General features: G+C 37.5%; 1 protein-coding gene across 5 annotated transcripts in view; it reads right to left on the bottom strand.

Annotated features, from left to right (window-relative positions):
- LOC124609238 overlaps positions 1 to 17,920 on the bottom strand; it is a 330,778-nt gene that overhangs the window by 35,432 nt on the left and 277,426 nt on the right. For 4 of the 5 annotated variants that reach the window (XM_047140056.1, XM_047140059.1, XM_047140057.1 and 1 more), the window contains exons 26-27: positions 13,841 to 13,927; positions 3,982 to 4,085 (exon numbers count right to left, since the gene is read on the bottom strand). In XM_047140056.1, the coding sequence (XP_046996012.1) occupies positions 3,982 to 4,085; positions 13,841 to 13,927 (191 nt within the window). The remainder of the gene's footprint in view (positions 1 to 3,981; positions 4,086 to 13,840; positions 13,928 to 17,920) is intronic. The other variant, XM_047140060.1, reaches the window with a different exon arrangement.

The raw sequence follows: 17,920 nt of genomic DNA, 5'->3' as shown, positions 1-17,920 counted from the left end.
TAACATCATATTCTAAGACACATTTGGCTCTGAAGACTTCTCCATATCATTTCCACAACACAATACTGAACAATAATTGCATTCTTAAACACAAATTTAAAGATAAAGGTGAAAAAATTTATGATAAAATGTAATTTGGTGAAGAGTGTGTGTCTAACAATCACTTTAATTGGAACAATTAACCCGAGACAGAATGTAACATAAAATAATGAGAGACCACAAATTAATTTTAAGTCAGAAATACCTCCATTGAGTACTGAAGGCAAAGTTCAACAATGGCAAAATTCAACCATGCCAAAGTTCAACCATAAGAAATTGTGTGCGAACTCGTGCAGACATCTGTGGAATATCTTCCCTATCTAGGGCGGTGGATATCAAAAAATACTTCAGCCCAATGTACTTGATAAAATAATGGCTTCTCTTTAATGTTGTTATCAAGCCTGTATGAAATGTTTCCAGGGAAATAGCACCAGAGGCAAGCAATATGTCTTGTTTATATGCCACACTCAACAGTGTGTGGAGCAAATTTATGGGTGTGCCCCATTCGAACGGCCACAATAATAGTACATAAATCCCTATAATAATTTTTTTCTCCAAAATTTCTTGTCAAACAAACAAAAAAGTGATATTACTGAACTTTCATCATAGAGATCTGCTATTTTGGTGTATGAAATGATAACAAAAATATGGTTCCATTAAGAAATAATGTTAATACCTTTATCTTGGGATCAATGAAGATGTTTCACGAGGTCTCATCACTATTCCTCTATGGAAAAAGAGATTATTATATTTACTGAATCAAAACTTTTTTGAGGTAAAAATGATGTTTGCTTCACCCTGCATACTGTAGTGTGTAAAGTTATACAAATGTTCAGATTATAAACGAAGAAATATAGAAGTTACCCCCATAATTTTCAATGTGGAAAATTAGTGCTAGTCATAATTAGATATAATTATACTTTACAGAAGTACCCTGCAGTGGGTGCTCCTGCCAATTGGTGAATAAATTGACTCATCTTATATGATTGAAGGCTCTCCTTCATTGTATGATCTATGGAACACCAAATGTAAAAGAATGATGATTAGTTGGAACTCTTAATATCCTTTTCAATACTCCAATGTTCCCTTAACTGTAAATTCTAATGCAAAACGAAGTGCACGTGTATCCACAGCAGGCCCTTCTTCGAGCACAAGTATCTATTTGACTGCAGTTCCCACCAACACATTCATAAATGGTTGTAGTTTTATACATACGATATATATACTTTGTTCATAAATTTCCCAAGCAGTAAACATTTACATTAAGCATATATTTTCACACCTATACAATTTTGACTTATTTCCACAAGAATCAACCAACAACCTTTGTTTTTGATACACTTAAATGGTGTCCATCTTTCAAACCATTCTGGTCACCATTGGCAACAAGCAATTTTGTCATTTACATTAACATTCCTCCTCGACAATAAACATGTATGTCTTTTGGCTAAAATCAAAATGTACTACAGTGACTATCTGCAAGTACCTATTTTTTCATAATGTCACTTTTGGCATGTAATCTGCTCAAAAGGGGTTTTGCTCTGTCTGCTTATCTGAGAATGTGTGTGGCCTTAGATTCAACTGGAGCAGAGAATGAAAGGATAAACCTTACGAAACTACAAAAAACATCTTTTGTGACAAATGAAACAGAAACAAAAATAAAGGCAGCTGTTTGAAATTGTGCATCTGTGGAATGAAGAGCTATATCTAGGTAAAATTAAAAAATATTAGGAAAAGGATAGATTGCTACTAACTGTAAAGATGACCCGTTGAGTTGCAGACAGGCACAATGAAAAGACTGTTACTGTTTTATACATTGTAGCTTTCAGTCAAAGCCTTCTTCAGCAAAGAAAACACACACACGTTCAAAAAAGCAATTTCGCTCTCCGCTCTCTCTCTCTCTCTCTCACACACACACACACACACACACACACACACACACACACACACACACACACACACGGCCCCTATCACCAGCAGCTCTGACCAGTAACATTCAATATGTACACTTGGATTCTATAAGCATGCTACCTACAATGTTGTCAAGATTTTGCTGCTCAAGTCATTCCCACTCCTGAGGTCATCCAGTGTTTGGAGAGGGTTCTTACAATGACACACTGCAAGTCCCAACTTATGTCAGCAAGTTGTATTGGTTTCAAGTCGGCACATACTGTAGGCCACTCCATTTGGTTGGCTCCTACTTCTTTATGGAGGTATTAACAGAGTGGGTGTGGTGTGCTCATAAATTATTGCTTCAGTAGACGAAATCATTGCTGAAACATTGACTAAGGGTTAAAAAAAAAGTCTGAAGGATTCTGCCCTGATACTTCACAGCCTTCAACTTACCCTTGACAGAAATGAGAGGTGTTCGGTATCTGTGAATGCTAGCAGTCCAAAACATAACTGATCCACCTTCTTGAACTTGTGGGACTGCATGCCCATGATGTGCACTCACAACTGGGTACCTACACACTAATCTACGGCAATTGTCATCTATCAGACAAATCTTGCACTAATCAATTAAAAACAATCTGGTGTAAGTGATTCAGATTCCATTCCAGGTGTTCTTTTACCATCTTATTCACGCACCTCAGTTCTGGGTGCCCTTTACAATTGTTCAAAATTGGGGCCTAGAAGCCAAACAATCGTGTGGAGACAACTGAATATCTACAAGTGATAATCTCTAGGTAGTGGTTATCAGCTGTTACTGTTGACTGTGTGGCCACTACAATACAAGTCTTTAGTGTATTGTGTCCCATGATAGCAGTTGAATGTTCCAATGAGGTCACGGTGTTGTATGCCAATTCTGTGGTCAGTAGGATATTATCTAAATTCTGTGTACTGCATATCTATTTAGAAGTGATGTGTCTGTATCACTGTACAAAATGATCAAAGAATGAACACGATCTACATGAACAACAACAACAACAACAACAACAACAAAGAAGACTGAAAACAATGCTAAGCTTCTGATAGCATCCTCCTTCAGAGTTAACAAATAAAGAATACATGTATACAGGCATGCACACACTTGGACTGTTAACACTGTCCCAGCCAACTACATTGTACTGCCAATGTTTTGGCCAACTACAATTACCAGTAACCTATTTTATCACCTGCATTCTGGCCTATAAGAGATTTGAAGTGGAATCTTTCAACAGGCTCAATACAAAAGAAATCCATTTGTTCCAGACACAAAGAAGGTAGGAGAGCAAATAATTGTCATATAAGAGATGGCAACTATGATGGTTTTCTACTATTACATTACATAATGTTGCCACTCTCAGTGCTCTACACTAGCTGATTATTCAATGCAAAACGTAACTAATGTCATCGACTATCACTGTGAACCCTACCAGAAATAGATTTCTACAGTAAGTTAGCGGATTTATTTTCCAGTAAACACAACTCATCTTACAGCACCCAAATTAAAATATTGAATTTATCATTCTTATGTTGTGCTCTTTGCTGAATAACTTCATATACATCAACTAATAATTTGAATAGTTCAGCCCCCTTCACAGTCCTACTGACAGTAAAAGTTAAAATCACAGTAATCATCATTGTTTAGAATTAGGTTCTCATAATTAATTAAATAGCCTGTGACAAATTGAATGACAAATGATCCATATGATTAATGTATTATGAACATCTTCATTTCTGTTTGAAAACAATAGTTAACAACTGTGCATGGAACATGCCTTCCGTTACCAACATGCAATTAATTTATTAGTCGAGGTAGGAGTCAGCAACTTGTGGATAAGACATGAACTACCTTTCATGACTTTAGTTACCTTTTCAACAGATTCTGATGCAAAACAGCTTATCTAAATAAATTTAAAATGCGCATGTACTTACAAAATAAAATATTTTCTTACAAACTAACGGTGGACAGATTCAAGTAATGCAACATCCATAAAGGATGATGATGTGATGTCTTACCTTCTCATCTTCATAACCATCATCCATAAGACTCCTGCCACTCTTATCATACATAAGGGCTGTTGCTAAGCTTCTATGTAAGGTAGAACTGTTGAGATCTGGAACTATAAATGAAGGCAGATCAGTTATTAAGAGTACAACCAAATCACAATCCTAATTCAATTTCTATGTATTAATTTTGACAGAGAACCAGGATTGTAAAATAAAAAAGATTCATGCGCACGTAAGTTCAATAGAAACAGGTGTCGAATAGACACACACACACAAACACACGAGGGCATGAGGGAGGGGGGATGAGGGAGAAAAAGATAAGAAAGGAAAATCTGATGAAAAGTGTGTAGAAAAAATGAGGTGAAGGGTGAGAATGGAGAATTTGTGCTATAATTTTCCTTTTTAGCAGGTAATGGGATACTGGATTTTTTTGACCTTAATTTTAAAATGTCTCCTTTCTTCTTGCATCTTACCTATGTGAACAATCCCCTCTCTCATAAAATTCTCTCACATTATCTATCATTTTGCTTTCAGTACGGACTCAATCAAACATCTACTTTTTACTATTATTCATATTTTCTTGATTAGATACATTGTTATTCCAAATATATATACTAGTTGGAAGGAAAATAGGTAAAAGGTGTAACCACAACCCATTTTCTTCTTGGGAGGGGGGGGTGGGGGTGGGAGGGGGGAGGGCGGGGAAGAAATAGCGGTGAGAGAATGGTAGGCAGTACTAATGAATAATTCTATCTGGAGGAAAAATACAGGGTGTTACAAAAAGGTACGGCCAAACTTTCAGGAAACATTCCTCACACACAAAGAAAGAAAATATGTTATGTGGACATGTGTCCGGAAACGCTTACTTTCCATGTTAGAGCTCATTTTATTACTTCCCTTCAAATCACATTAATCATGGAATGGAAACACACAGCAACAGAACGTACCAGCGTGACTTCAAACACTTTGTTACAGGAAATGTTCAAAATGTCCTCCGTTAGCGAGGATACATGCATCCACCCTCCGTCGCATGGAATCCCTGATGCGCTGATGCAGCCCTGGAGAATGGTGTAATGTATCACAGCTGTCCACAATACGAGCACGAAGAGTCTCTACATTTGGTACCGGGGTTGCGTAGACAAGAGCTTTCAAATGCCCCCATAAATGAAAATCAAGAGGGTTGAGGTCAGGAGAGCATGGAGGCCATGGAATTGGTCCACCTCTACCAATCCATCGGTCACCGAATCTGTTGTTGAGAAGCGTACAAACACTTTGACTGAAATGTGCAGGAGCTCCATCATGCATGAACCACATGTTGTGTCATACTTGTAAAGGCACATGTTCTAGCAGCACAGGTAGGGTATCCCGTATGAAATCATGATAACGTGCTCCATTGAGCGTAGGTGGAAGAACATGGGGCCCAATCAAGACATCACCAACAATGCCTGCCCAAACGTTCACAGAAAATCTGTGTTGATGACGTGATTGCACAATTGCGTGCGGATTCTGGTCAGCCCACACATGTTGATTGTGAAAATTTACAATTTGATCACGTTGGAATGAAGCCTCATCTGTAAAGAGAACATTTGCACTGAAATGAGGATTGACACATTGCTGGATGAACCATTCGCAGAAGTGTATCCGTGGAGGCCAATCAGCTGCTGATAGTGCCTGCACACGCTGTACATGGTACGGAAACAACTGGTTCTCCCGTAGCACTCTCCATACAGTGACGTGGTCAACGTTTCCTTGTACAGCAGCAACTTCTCTGACACTGACATTAGGGTTATCGTCAACTGCACGAAGAATTCCTTTGTCCATTGCAGGTGTCCTCGTTGTTCTAGGTCTTCCCCAGTCGTGGTCATAGGCTGGAATGTTCCGTGCTCCCTAAGACGCCAATCTTCCTGTCGGGACACCTTCATTCTGGAAATCTGTCTCGATACAAACGTACCACGCCACGGCTGTTGCCCTGTGGTAATCCATACATCAAATGGGCATCTGCCAACTCCGAATTTGTAAACATTGCACTCACTGCAAAACCACGTTCGTGATTAACACTAACCTGTTGATGCTAGTACTGTAGAGCAATGAGTCGCATGTCAACACAAGCACCGAAGTCAACATTACCTTCCTTCAATTGGGCCAACTGGCAGTGAATCGAGGAAGTACAGTACATACTGACGAAACTAAAATGAGCTCTAACATGGAAATTAAGCATTTCCGGACAAATGTCCGCATAACATCTTTTCTTTGTTTGTGTGTGAGGAATGTTTCCTGAAAGTTTGGCCATACCTTTTTGTAACACCCTGCATAAGATGGTAGAGACGCTTCTAATCTTTCAGGACAGAGGCAACTGGCTGAAATGAGCACCCTCTTACAAAATCGCAACAGGAGAAGAAGAGTTTGGAAAGGGTGAAGAAAAACTGAAAGACAATACTAATTAATAATTAGGTGAAGCTTTAGAAGTCAAATGCTGTACTCAGGTAGTGAGTATTAAATCAAGAAACAATTGTCAAATAAATATGCTGGAAATGAATCATTGTGGTCTTATGACCATACCCCCATAACAGTGAATTTGCAACAAATATATGGAAGTTTGTCAGGCAAACAAGCAGCATTGCAGTTATTTCTTACTATGCTGCTGGTGCATTATACAGTGATTGCTGTGCTGCAGTTCACTTGTAGCTGTATGCTGCATCATGTTACTATCACTATGACCAGGTACACAAAAAACTAGCTGATCAACATTCAAATAGCTTATGCAGCAGTGCCTTGATGCGTTTTGGGGAAAAGAAGACTGAATGCTGAACATTTCACATACACCTGTTACCATCAACCAAAGTCTTTCGATCTGTGAGTCTGTGGCCCAAAACTTCAGAGGAAAAAGTATTTTAGCACCCAAAATGGAGAGTGCAAGATATTAGACATAACAAGCAGCCCCGAATTTGATGAAGAGGAACTCCACCACTTCAAAATAATACTTTCAGCTTGCAGCAGAGCAATAGCTCACAAACTTGATATCATTTACTGTCCTCTGCCTGATCTAATGTAGCCCGCCATGACTTCGTCTATGTTATTTGTTCAATGTATTTCAATCTTCATCTTGCCCCATAGTTTTTGTCCCCAACAGCTCCCTCTAGTGCCACTTAAGTTATTCCTTGACGTCTTAATGCATATCTGGCTGTCCCGACACTTCTAGTCAATGTTCTTCACATATTGCTTTCTTAGCAAACTCTGCAGAGAAATCCTCATTTCTTATCTTGTCATTCTACTTGATTTTTAACATCCTTCTGTACCACCACATCTCAAATGCTTCAATTCACTTCTTTTCTGGTCTTTCAACTGTCCATGAGCTACTTTCATAAAATGCTATGCAGTGGAGGAGGAAAATCGCATCCCAGTGTTACACAATTTCTAATCTGAGCACTTCTCTCTTGGTCCACTCTTACTGTTCCCACTTGGTTCTTGTGTATATTTTATATTACCTAACATTGTAAATCCTTGATGGAACATAACAATATTATGAAAAGGATAGTTGCTACTCACTATATAGTGGAAATGCTGAATCACAGATAGGCACAACAAAAAAACTGTCAGAAAGTGGAGCTTTCGGCCGACAAGGCCTTTGTCGGAAATACACACACACACACACACACACACACACACACACACACACACACGTGCATGTGCAGAAACATTATTTTCTGGCAACTGTGGTCAGACTGTGAGCAGCAGCATACAATAGGAGAGGCAACTGGGTGGCGGGGATAAGGAGGTGGCTTGGATGGGGAGGGGGACGGTAAAGTGGTGCTTGTGGGAGCATACACGCAACAGGTGGAGAGTGGATACGGCAGCTAGGTGCAGCTAGATGTTAGATGGAGGGCAAGTGCAGGGTGGAGGGGGTAGCAGAAAATGAGAGAAGTAAAAAGACTGTAAGTGCTTTGGAGTAATAGAGGGTTTTACAGTGCTGGGATGGGAAGAGAGAAGGGGCTAGATGGGTAAGGACAATGACTAAGGAATGTTGAGGCGAGGAGCGTTACGGGAACATAGGGTATATTACATGGAGAGTTCCCACCTAAGCATTTCAGAGGAGCTGGTGTTGGTGGGAAGGATCCAGATGGCACAGGCAACGAGGCATTCATTGAAATGAAGGACATCGTGTTGAGTGATGTACTCAGCAACAGAGTAATCCAGCTGTTTCTTGGCCACAGTTTGTTGGTGGCCATTCATGTGGACAGAACGCTTGTTTGTTCTCATGCCCACATAAAATACAGCACAGTGGTTGTAGCTTAGCTTGTATAGCACATGACTGGTTTCACAGGTAGCTCAGCCTTTGATGGGATAGGTGCTGTTTGAGACCGAATTGGAGTGGTTGGGACAGGTCTTGCATCTAGATCTGTTACACGGATATGAGAAATGAGGCAAGGGGTTGAGAGCAGGGGTTGTTTAGGGATGGATGAGGATATTGTGTAAGTTTGGTGGGTGGCAGAATACCACTGTGGGTGAGGTGGGGTGGATAGTGGGTAAGACATTTCTCATTTCGTACCCTGAAATGAGGAATATCCTACTCACTTTGTAGTGATGTCAGAGACAGAAATTTTGAGCAGTTATGGTTAAACCCCGATTTAGGAAAAAAAGAAATTTTAAAATGCGATTTATATGTTGTTTTTTCAGCAGTATCTTCGTTTACTGTTACTAGTGTACTTATTTGAATAAAAATTCATCCACATTGTGTGAGCATTAACAAAAATTAAAAACCTATTGTCTTTAGACTTTGTTGTTAAATACACTGTACCAAACAATGTAAGTCTAAAACTTTACTGTAGCTCTGATTCTGTAGTGGCCCTGGTTATTTTAACAAATTAATCACATTAAGATACTTTTAGTACAGTTTAATAGTTAAGCTGTACCAGTAGACATCATAGAACAGTTCTATCTATTTCAGTAAGATGTGAATAAGAATGTGAAGTATGCCTAGCTCTGCCTGTTTAAACTAAACAGTTATTATGAGTTGATTTAAGTAACTATTATGCTCTAAAAAGCAGTAACAGTTTGGTTGAGTGCAGACACTTTCACATGCTCGTCACCAAATGGATGTCATTTTATGTACTTCCACTGTAAAATTTATTTTGGATATTCTGCTCAATCCAACGACGTCTACTCAGCTTTCACCTATTTATCAGTTTTATTTTTCCCTGCACCCTGCAGATTTAGATCATAATTTTGAGTCAAGGAAAAGGGCACAGAAATTCAAAAGAATAAGCAGTAGAGGAAATGAAAAAGTTAAGATAGAATGAGAGAAAGTGGAAATTCTACAAGTTAGTGCCCACCAGGCAAGTAACAGTCTTCTGAAAATACTGGTGTTAGAAAAGTGGAACGTAATAAAGATGGGCAAATTATGGATGAATAGGACACCAAAGGAACAGCAAAATTCAGAGGTAAAAAAAACCATGGGCAAATCAAACTTACCCTATTTTATTGGATGTGATGGGAGGCCAACAGTATGAGTTACTAAGAAATAAAATCCACACAGAGTCTACAGGGACGAAGTCAAAATGAAGAAGATGGGCATGTAAATAAACTCAAAAAGATATGATAGCAAGAAAAGAATAAACCTGAAAAGGAAAATTAAACACTTTTGGTAGTGAAAAGTAAAAGTGTTAATTTACAACATGAAGTTGGTGGTGTAAACTGCTACTGAGTGCAAAAACAGGGCAGATATATGGAAGAAATATATGGAAAGTCTCTACTATTGGAACTACTTGTACTGCAGAATAAACAGACCACTGAATTATTTGAATTCAAACAAGCTGCCACTACCAGAGATGATAAGATACTTTACATTTATTAAAACTGACAAGAACTACAGGAACCTAAATGTTATTTGTTATTCAAGAATCTACGAAACAAGAAGTTTATATCAGGTTTGCACAGAATTGTATCCATCAACCTACTGAAGATGATATGGGCACATCAATCTGAGACCTAGCAGTGCAACATTTCATACATTAAAAGCATACATTGACAATACAAGGAAGAACAAACAAAATGTATTCATAGTACCTTCGTACTTACTGAAAATTTAAGTTGGAATACAATGTTTAATTCTGTGAGAGAAATCAGATCATTTGGCAGATTTTATTTGTGAGGCAGAAAGCAAAAATGGAGCTCTTGTTGGCAAAGTCAATTCTTCAGTAGTATCAAAACAAATGATTTTTTTTTCAAAACTATACGTTTTTTCCCAATTTAATATACTTTATCTTCCCCTTTTTAAGCTATACAATCAACAATAAAACAATTTGAAATAGATAAAACACTCAAATCTGCCATTAAATTAGGGAATGTCAACCCTTATAATCAGGTATCTCTTTGTCGCCTATGGAAAAATAACAGAGCTGACAAGAGGTCCCTTTTCATTAATACAATTTAGCTGATACACATCACTTTGGAAACTAGTCTCTCCTGAATGCTAGCAGCTACTGAGGCGTCTGTTCCTGATAACAATAATATCTGCCCTGACTACACGTCCCTTTTTATTTGTAGGTTTATGAGACAGTAATATTGCTGATATTCCAACTGTTGCTCTGTGCATTTTTTTAAGTGTTAGTTATTATGAATGGTTATTTATTTTCAACATTTACCGTACTGTATTTAGCTTCTGTAAACATGTATTGGAAACGATGCAAGCAACTGCAAACTGATTAGCAGCACAACACACCTGACTGAGTTTGTTTTCACTTGTTTGTTGAGTGTCTTGTTAAAATTAGTGATAATAAAGTTTTATATGTCTACCTATGATTGACTGTTGGGTGTCTAGTAGAAATCAGTGAAGATATAGTTTCACAAATATTAAATAAGATAGGTTTCAACAATTACAATAATATCAGTGATGAAGATTATAATGTGAATGGAGATTATTTTTCTGAAAGAAGTTTAAGCAGTGATCAGTTAAGTGAAGATGAGGATTTCCCTGAAAAAGAAGAATGAGTTAACCTTTCAGAAAGCTGTTTGTTAAAACACAACACCAATAACTAATGTTAATTCTGCTGTGATGGTTGAAACTGAAAAAGGTGTAGTTGTAAAAATACACAACTGATTAAATAGTTCCAAGAAAGTGCCACTCATAACTCGAGACAATCTCTGTGAGTACAATGTAGAAATGCAAAGTAAAAGCATATCGCAAAATCGACATTACATTGAGTTTGTCCATGCACACGACATTCCCGTTAGAAGATGTCCCAACAGATTTCCTGATGGAGTGGCTCCAGATGGAATGATAAGGAAATGTCAAGAATACCTCCTCGGAAACATGAGACCATGCTGTAAATAGGAATTCAAAGTCTTTTACATCCTCAAGTTGAAATTGAACTTTTTGCTGAAAGCAACAGTAATGCAGCTACCAGTCCTGAGCCTGATGATCCACAAACAGTTCCTGGACCTATGAAGAAGGGCTGGAAACGCTCAATTTAAGGTGTCAAATTGAAGAATTGTGGAACACATTTTTATACTATTTAATAGAGAGCATTTAAAGTTTGTTTTGGTAATTTAAAGTTTGTTTTGGTAATTTAAATCTTGTTTTGGTGTTAAATTGATTCCTTAAATGTACAATATAAAGGTTCTGCATTACTTTGACCTTTTGAATGTGTTTTCCTCAAATGACCATTTCCATTTAATAACCTTGAAATGTCTGTAAATTAAAAGCAATTATACAATCATGGTTGTTGCACCAAATTATTCAGAATTTAATGTTTAATTTAAAAATATTAATATGTCAAAATAGAAAATTTCTGACAAGAGGGCCTATTTTGCATTTTGCCTCACATTTATTTTGTGTTCTGTAGATCCAAGTAGCAATGAGATGGAATGTATCAAATTGTATGTAGTTTAGATGTAACTTACATAAATACAATAAAAGATTCAAAGCAAATAATATATCAAATTAAGAACATACATCCAATTAACAGAAAAGAGAGACACTTATGAGAGAGCTGTTGAATGGAACAGGTAGCCTACTTAGCTTAGAATTTAGATGACAAAAAAAAAAAAAATAAATAAATAAATAAAATAAAAATTAAGGTGATAAATAATAATAAACCCAAAAACAACAGGTTAAATGTTATACCTGAGAATATATGATAAAGGTGGGGAAAGAATTCTACTGCCTATGAAGTAAAATTACCCAAGATGATCAAACCAAGTGATGTCTCGATAGCAGACTGCCTCAAGCAAAGAAGTATTTTTTTTCCACTAAGTTATGCAAACCTTTCCTCAACCCAGAGGCTGGTTTGAACACTGCAATGCTTTGTTGGGCACTGTTCTATCGGAGATGATATACTATAATGTTTGAAATGACGTACCCTGCAAGTTGTAGGAGGCCTGCTGTTAAGTGTGGACTCTGAACAGCAAAGGAGCTTTGTACTTTTCAAATTAACAAATCATTGCCAGTGGTGAAAGAAATGATAAATATCAGAACAAATCCTTAGACTGGCTGGCAATTTAATCCCAGTTCTTTGAACTTTCAGCCTTACATTTACCCAAGGAATCAGATAAGATCATTCTACTAGTATCTAGTATTGAAATCACAACTCACCACATAGATGAGGCGTTGAGTCAGAGGCATGCACAACGCAAAAAGAATGCTAGAACACCTTCAGAAGAGGAATTTTGTCTGAAAGCTGATGTATTTCTTGCATTATTTTTCCATTGTGCCTGTATGCAACTCAGTTCCTCCTCTTTGTGGTCAGTAGGAATCTACCCTTTTCTTAGTACTCCAGCCTGGACTTGCCACTGTTTAATACTGAAAAGTGACTGAGCAAAATGTTTGTCAGACAGCAGCCTGAAGAACAGAACTGAGTAGATATGAAACATGGATCATATGACAAGTGGCAATGAAGAAACAGGAAACATCTAAAATGTACTGTCATAGAAGGGTATGGAGATAAAAAGTGAAGAAAAGCTGATAAAAGTTGCAAAAGAAAATGGCCTGTGAAAAACTAACGCCAAATGAAAGAACTTGTTAATAGAACACCAAAGAATAGTTAACTCAACATTAGAAGGAGAAATGGAGGACAAAAATTTCAGGGACAGACAAGGATACATTACATAAATAAGATTATTATGAATGTTTATGACAGAAATGCAAATATGAAAAATATTATTAAAGAGAGACTGAGGATGGAACAACAAATGTAGAAAGATAAATGCTATTAAAAAAGAAAAAAAATGAAGTTTTTATTTAAAATATTAAAGAAATATAAACCACAAAAGTGATTTTTGTTACATGTAGAAAATACTGACAACCTACATACCCTGCAAAATGCAAATATAGTGTTTCAGTACACTTTTGTTGCTTACTAAATCCTCAAATTAAAGCACAGTAATTGCCTTCAGAATGGAAGAATTCTCCCCTCCCTTCTTCTTGTAAAACTGTTATATTATGACTACTGGTTATCCTATTTTGATGATGAAGATTTTATTTCACACATGAATTTTATTAATACAGGATTTTTGCACACATGGATCAACCAAGAGAAAGCCGACTGTGTACAATGACGAATTTTGTTAGTTTTTTCTTCTCCACTATACCATATGTTTAATGGAAGTTCCCTCACAGTTTTTAGTTTTGCCCTTATATTTTCCCATGTTACTTTCTGCTTCTGCCTTTTAAGTCTCAATGGTCTTAGGTTACATGTACCCTACATTATCTTTAATGTATTTTGAAGCCAGATTGACACATTAACACTACAAGCTTATATGATGCATATACAATGATCTATTACACTTTCTTGAAACATTACCACTGGCAACTGCATTGTTGAATGTTAAGTTAACAATAATGACATATTCAATGAAAGCACTGTAAACTTACACTGTTGTTTTTTTATATCAAGACCAGCATCTTCTAGGCTGCAAAGAACATCTTTTACAATCCTTGCACATTCTTTCACATCTTCACCTGAAATGAAGATCAATCAATTCGCAGAAATATTACTCTGTCAGTTTCCATGTTCACAATTTTCACGGTAATTGCAGACCTGACAACCGAGTATGAATATTTTTGTAATATTAATGGTTTCAATTGACTGCTGTTTTCGAACCTAAAACTTCACTGAAACTACAATCAGAATATGTTAGCTACAGTAGGATAGGTGTCTGATTCGTGAATGACAGGCTACTTCACTAACATAATAAAATCCCTCTCACAAAATTCTAAGGTATAAGCAAAACCGATTTTAGTTTTGTTTGCTAATTTGGAACCAAATAAAATGAGAAAACATACATTATCAATTGACTGATTAGTGATTAGCTCCAGATAATACTTTACTTGGGTTATACCATATGTCCACTTACATCACCATACTTCCACATTTTTTGCGTCCTGAAAGTATTCTCACACATGACTGCACACACACAGCATATATTTTGAGGTCATAAATGCAAACTACTGTTTTTGTGATGGCCTAGGAAAACTTGTTACACAGCCCCCCCCCCCCTCCCCTCCTCCCAAATAAATATTATACATAACCTAATATGTTAAGTTTGTAATTAATTTTAGTTTTCAGGTAAGTTATAATCATAGCACTAGATTACGTACTTTGATGTTTCTTGTGGTATCTTATGTTCAAATTGTCTGACTACGGCATTGGCAGCCATTGGTTCTCACTCTTCTGTACGAGAAAGATTACAAAAGTAGGCACTTGTCGACAAAATCTAGCCAAATATCTGTAACGTCACTTTAAGTCAGCTTAAATTCTTCAAAAATTTGTTCATGAATCTCAAAAGCAAATGGTCTTTGTTAACTTTACCAGTCTTGCACTGCGGGCTGTTCACTCTGAAAATCAAATATAAAATACTTTACACTCCGTAAAGCACATGGGCAGTAACCAGAATTAGGAGCAGAAGTAGTGCAGAAAGTACCATCTGCATGGAATGCAGGTCTTGGGAGAGAAACGGAAAATGAAGTGGACAGTAAACTAAGAGCTCTGTTTTGAAAATATTTTAGGATGGAATTACTATCAATGGTGTATCACAGAAGTGAAAGGACTCAGGATGTATTGAGGCAGCACAAATCTATTGGCCATGATATTCTATCTGTACACTGAAAAAACAGCAAAGAAAACTGAGGATAAATTTGGAAAAGAGATTTAAATTCAGGGAGAAGAAGTAATATTTTTAAGGTTTGTTCATGATATTGCAGTTCTGAGACAGTAAAAAACTTGCCAGGTCAGCTGAATGGGATGGATACTGTCTTGAAATGACATTGTAAGGTGAATACAGAAAGAAAATAAATGAATACCAACAAAAGTAAACAAGAGTAATGAAGTGTAGTCAAATTAAGATGTTCTTTGGCATGTCTACTTTATTGCAGTGTTCATTCCAAGTACGCCAGAAACTCAGTTATCGAGTTACATGGCGATCTGTGAAAAAGTGTCTCTGTAAACCATTCATAGTGGGGGGGAATTAGTTGGCAATGTGGCAGTATGTAAATTCAGTGACAGCCTGACAAGCATTACAGAAATTATGAACATGCTAAAACTTCAGAATGGACCAGCCTCTTACAATTTCTGCACAAAAGGGGATGAAACATGGATTGCGTCAGCAGAGCAGAGGGTGGCTGAAGCTGCCAACAAGGCACGCAGGATCATCATGGCTGTGAAGAAGATGGAGAAGTGCCTACTTTTGGATCTGGAAGGGTTGCTGTGTGGTGCAGAAGTATATAACTTAGGTAAACAAATGTAACGCAAAACTTTTAAACGTTTTTCTTGAAACCAAATTTTTCAAATTGGCAGGAAACGTAACTTCAGAACAGTACAACATTCTCATCAGAATTTATTGTTGGCATTGTAAACCGAATTGTCTATCAGCATATGTATCCATTTTAAGATATCTTCAGAAGTCTGTTTTTGGTGCACATTGTTGTCTCGATTTTGTGTGTGAGGAAAATGGCATTTATTTCAGCATGTCTCCATTTCATTACAACTTAATATTTTTCAATTATTCTATGTATTCCACGAGAAAATATATTGAAAATGACTTACACAAGATTGTTTTGTTACAGGCGTAATAGAACGACTTTGAGAATTCTGTCCAATGACCAATGATCTGGCTGCAAGGGGTCCTTCTGTCTGGTAAAGCAGTTACAGGGAGTGTCCGACATGGACACAAGAGAAAAAAGTGTAAGGAATAACACTCTCACTTCAGATGTAAGTAGTACTTTCTATTTTATTTGGGGAAAAAAGAAACCCATGAAAATCGCCTATTTTTTATGTAGTCAGAGGGATACCCCCTTAAATTGGGCAGTCATGAAGAAATTAGACACTAAAAGTCACAGACAAGCTCTTCTATTTGGGACACAAAGTAACTGACAACAGCTGAGTGACAAAGAATATAAAATGTCATCTGGCAACAGCAGGGAAAGTGTTTCTGAAAAAGAGAAATTTCTTAATATGGAAAACTTTAGTGTAAGGAAGTCTCTCACCTGAAAGTATCTGACTGAGGTGTAGCCTTATATGGAAATGAAACCTGGGCAATAAGTAGTATAGACAACAGAGATGAGAATGATTCAAATATGGCATTACAGAAAAATTCTGAAAATTAGATGTGTGGCTGAAGTAAATAATAAAGAGGTACTGCATCAAATTTGGGAGAAAAGAGCTTTACTGCCCAACTGACTAAAAGAAGGGATAGATTAATAGGACACAAGTTAATTTGCTAATGTTGGGAAGTGGAAGATAGGGTAAAAACTGTAGAGGGAGACCAAGGCTAGATTACAGTAATCAGGTTTAAATCGATGAGGGTTGCAGTATTTATGCAAGGATGAAGAGACTTGGACATGATGGAACTAACACAAAGCTCAATCACTATGTTAAAGTACCCTTCCACAACATAACAGTAGGAAATCCTGGATGGACTGCAACAAAAAATATAATTAAAGGGATAATTGCTACGTACCATATAGTGGAGATGATGAGTTGTAGAGACTGTGGTCATATATAATAGAAAGAAACATTCCACATGGGAAAAATATATTAAAAAACAAAGATGCTGTCACTTACCAAACGAGAAAGTGCTGGTAGATAGACACAATAAAAAACACACATCTCTGCCCAAATTCTTTGCCTTTACATATGTCTGCTTGTGTCTGTATACGCGCGGATGGATATGTGTGTGTGTGTGTGTGTGTGTGTGTGTGTGTGTGTGTGTGTGTGCGCGCGCGCGCGCGCGCGCGTATACCTGAGCCTTTTCCCCCCTAAGGTAAGTCTTTCCGCTCCCGGGATTGGAATGACTCCTTACCCTCTCCCTTTAAACCCACATCCTTTCGTCTTTTCCTCTCCTTCCCTCTTTCCTGATGAAGCAACTGTGGGTTGCGAAAGCTTGATATTTGTGTGTGTGTTTTTTATTGTGTCTATCTACCAGCGCTTTCCCGCTTGGTAAGTCACATCATCTTTGTTTATATATAGATGATGTGACTTACCAAACGAAAGCGCTGGCACGTCGATAGACACACAAACAAACACAAATACACACACAAAATTCTAGCTTTCGCAACCAACGGTTGCTTCGTCAGGAAAGAGGGAAGGAGAGGGAAAGACGAAAGGATGTGGGTTTTAAAGGAGAGGGTAAGGAGTCATTCCAATCCCGGGAGCGGAAAGACTTACCTTAGGGGGAAGAAAGGACAGGTATACACTCGCGCACACACACACACACACATATCCATCCACACATATACAGACACAAGCAGACATATTGAAAGGCAAAGAGTTTGGGCAGAGATGTCAGTCGAGATGGAAGTGCAGAGGCAAAGAGGTTGTTGAATGACAGGTGAGGGATGAGTGGCGGCAACTTGAAATTAGTGGAGATTGAGGCCTGGTGGATAACGGGAAGAGAGGATATATTGAAGAGCAAGTTCCCATCTCCGGAGTTCGGATAGGTTGGTGTTAGTGGGAAG

Source organism: Schistocerca americana, chromosome 1 (genome assembly GCF_021461395.2).
Source record: "Schistocerca americana isolate TAMUIC-IGC-003095 chromosome 1, iqSchAmer2.1, whole genome shotgun sequence".
Classification (NCBI taxonomy): domain Eukaryota; kingdom Metazoa; phylum Arthropoda; class Insecta; order Orthoptera; family Acrididae; genus Schistocerca; species Schistocerca americana.
This window is presented reverse-complemented; position numbering and strand designations above follow the sequence as displayed.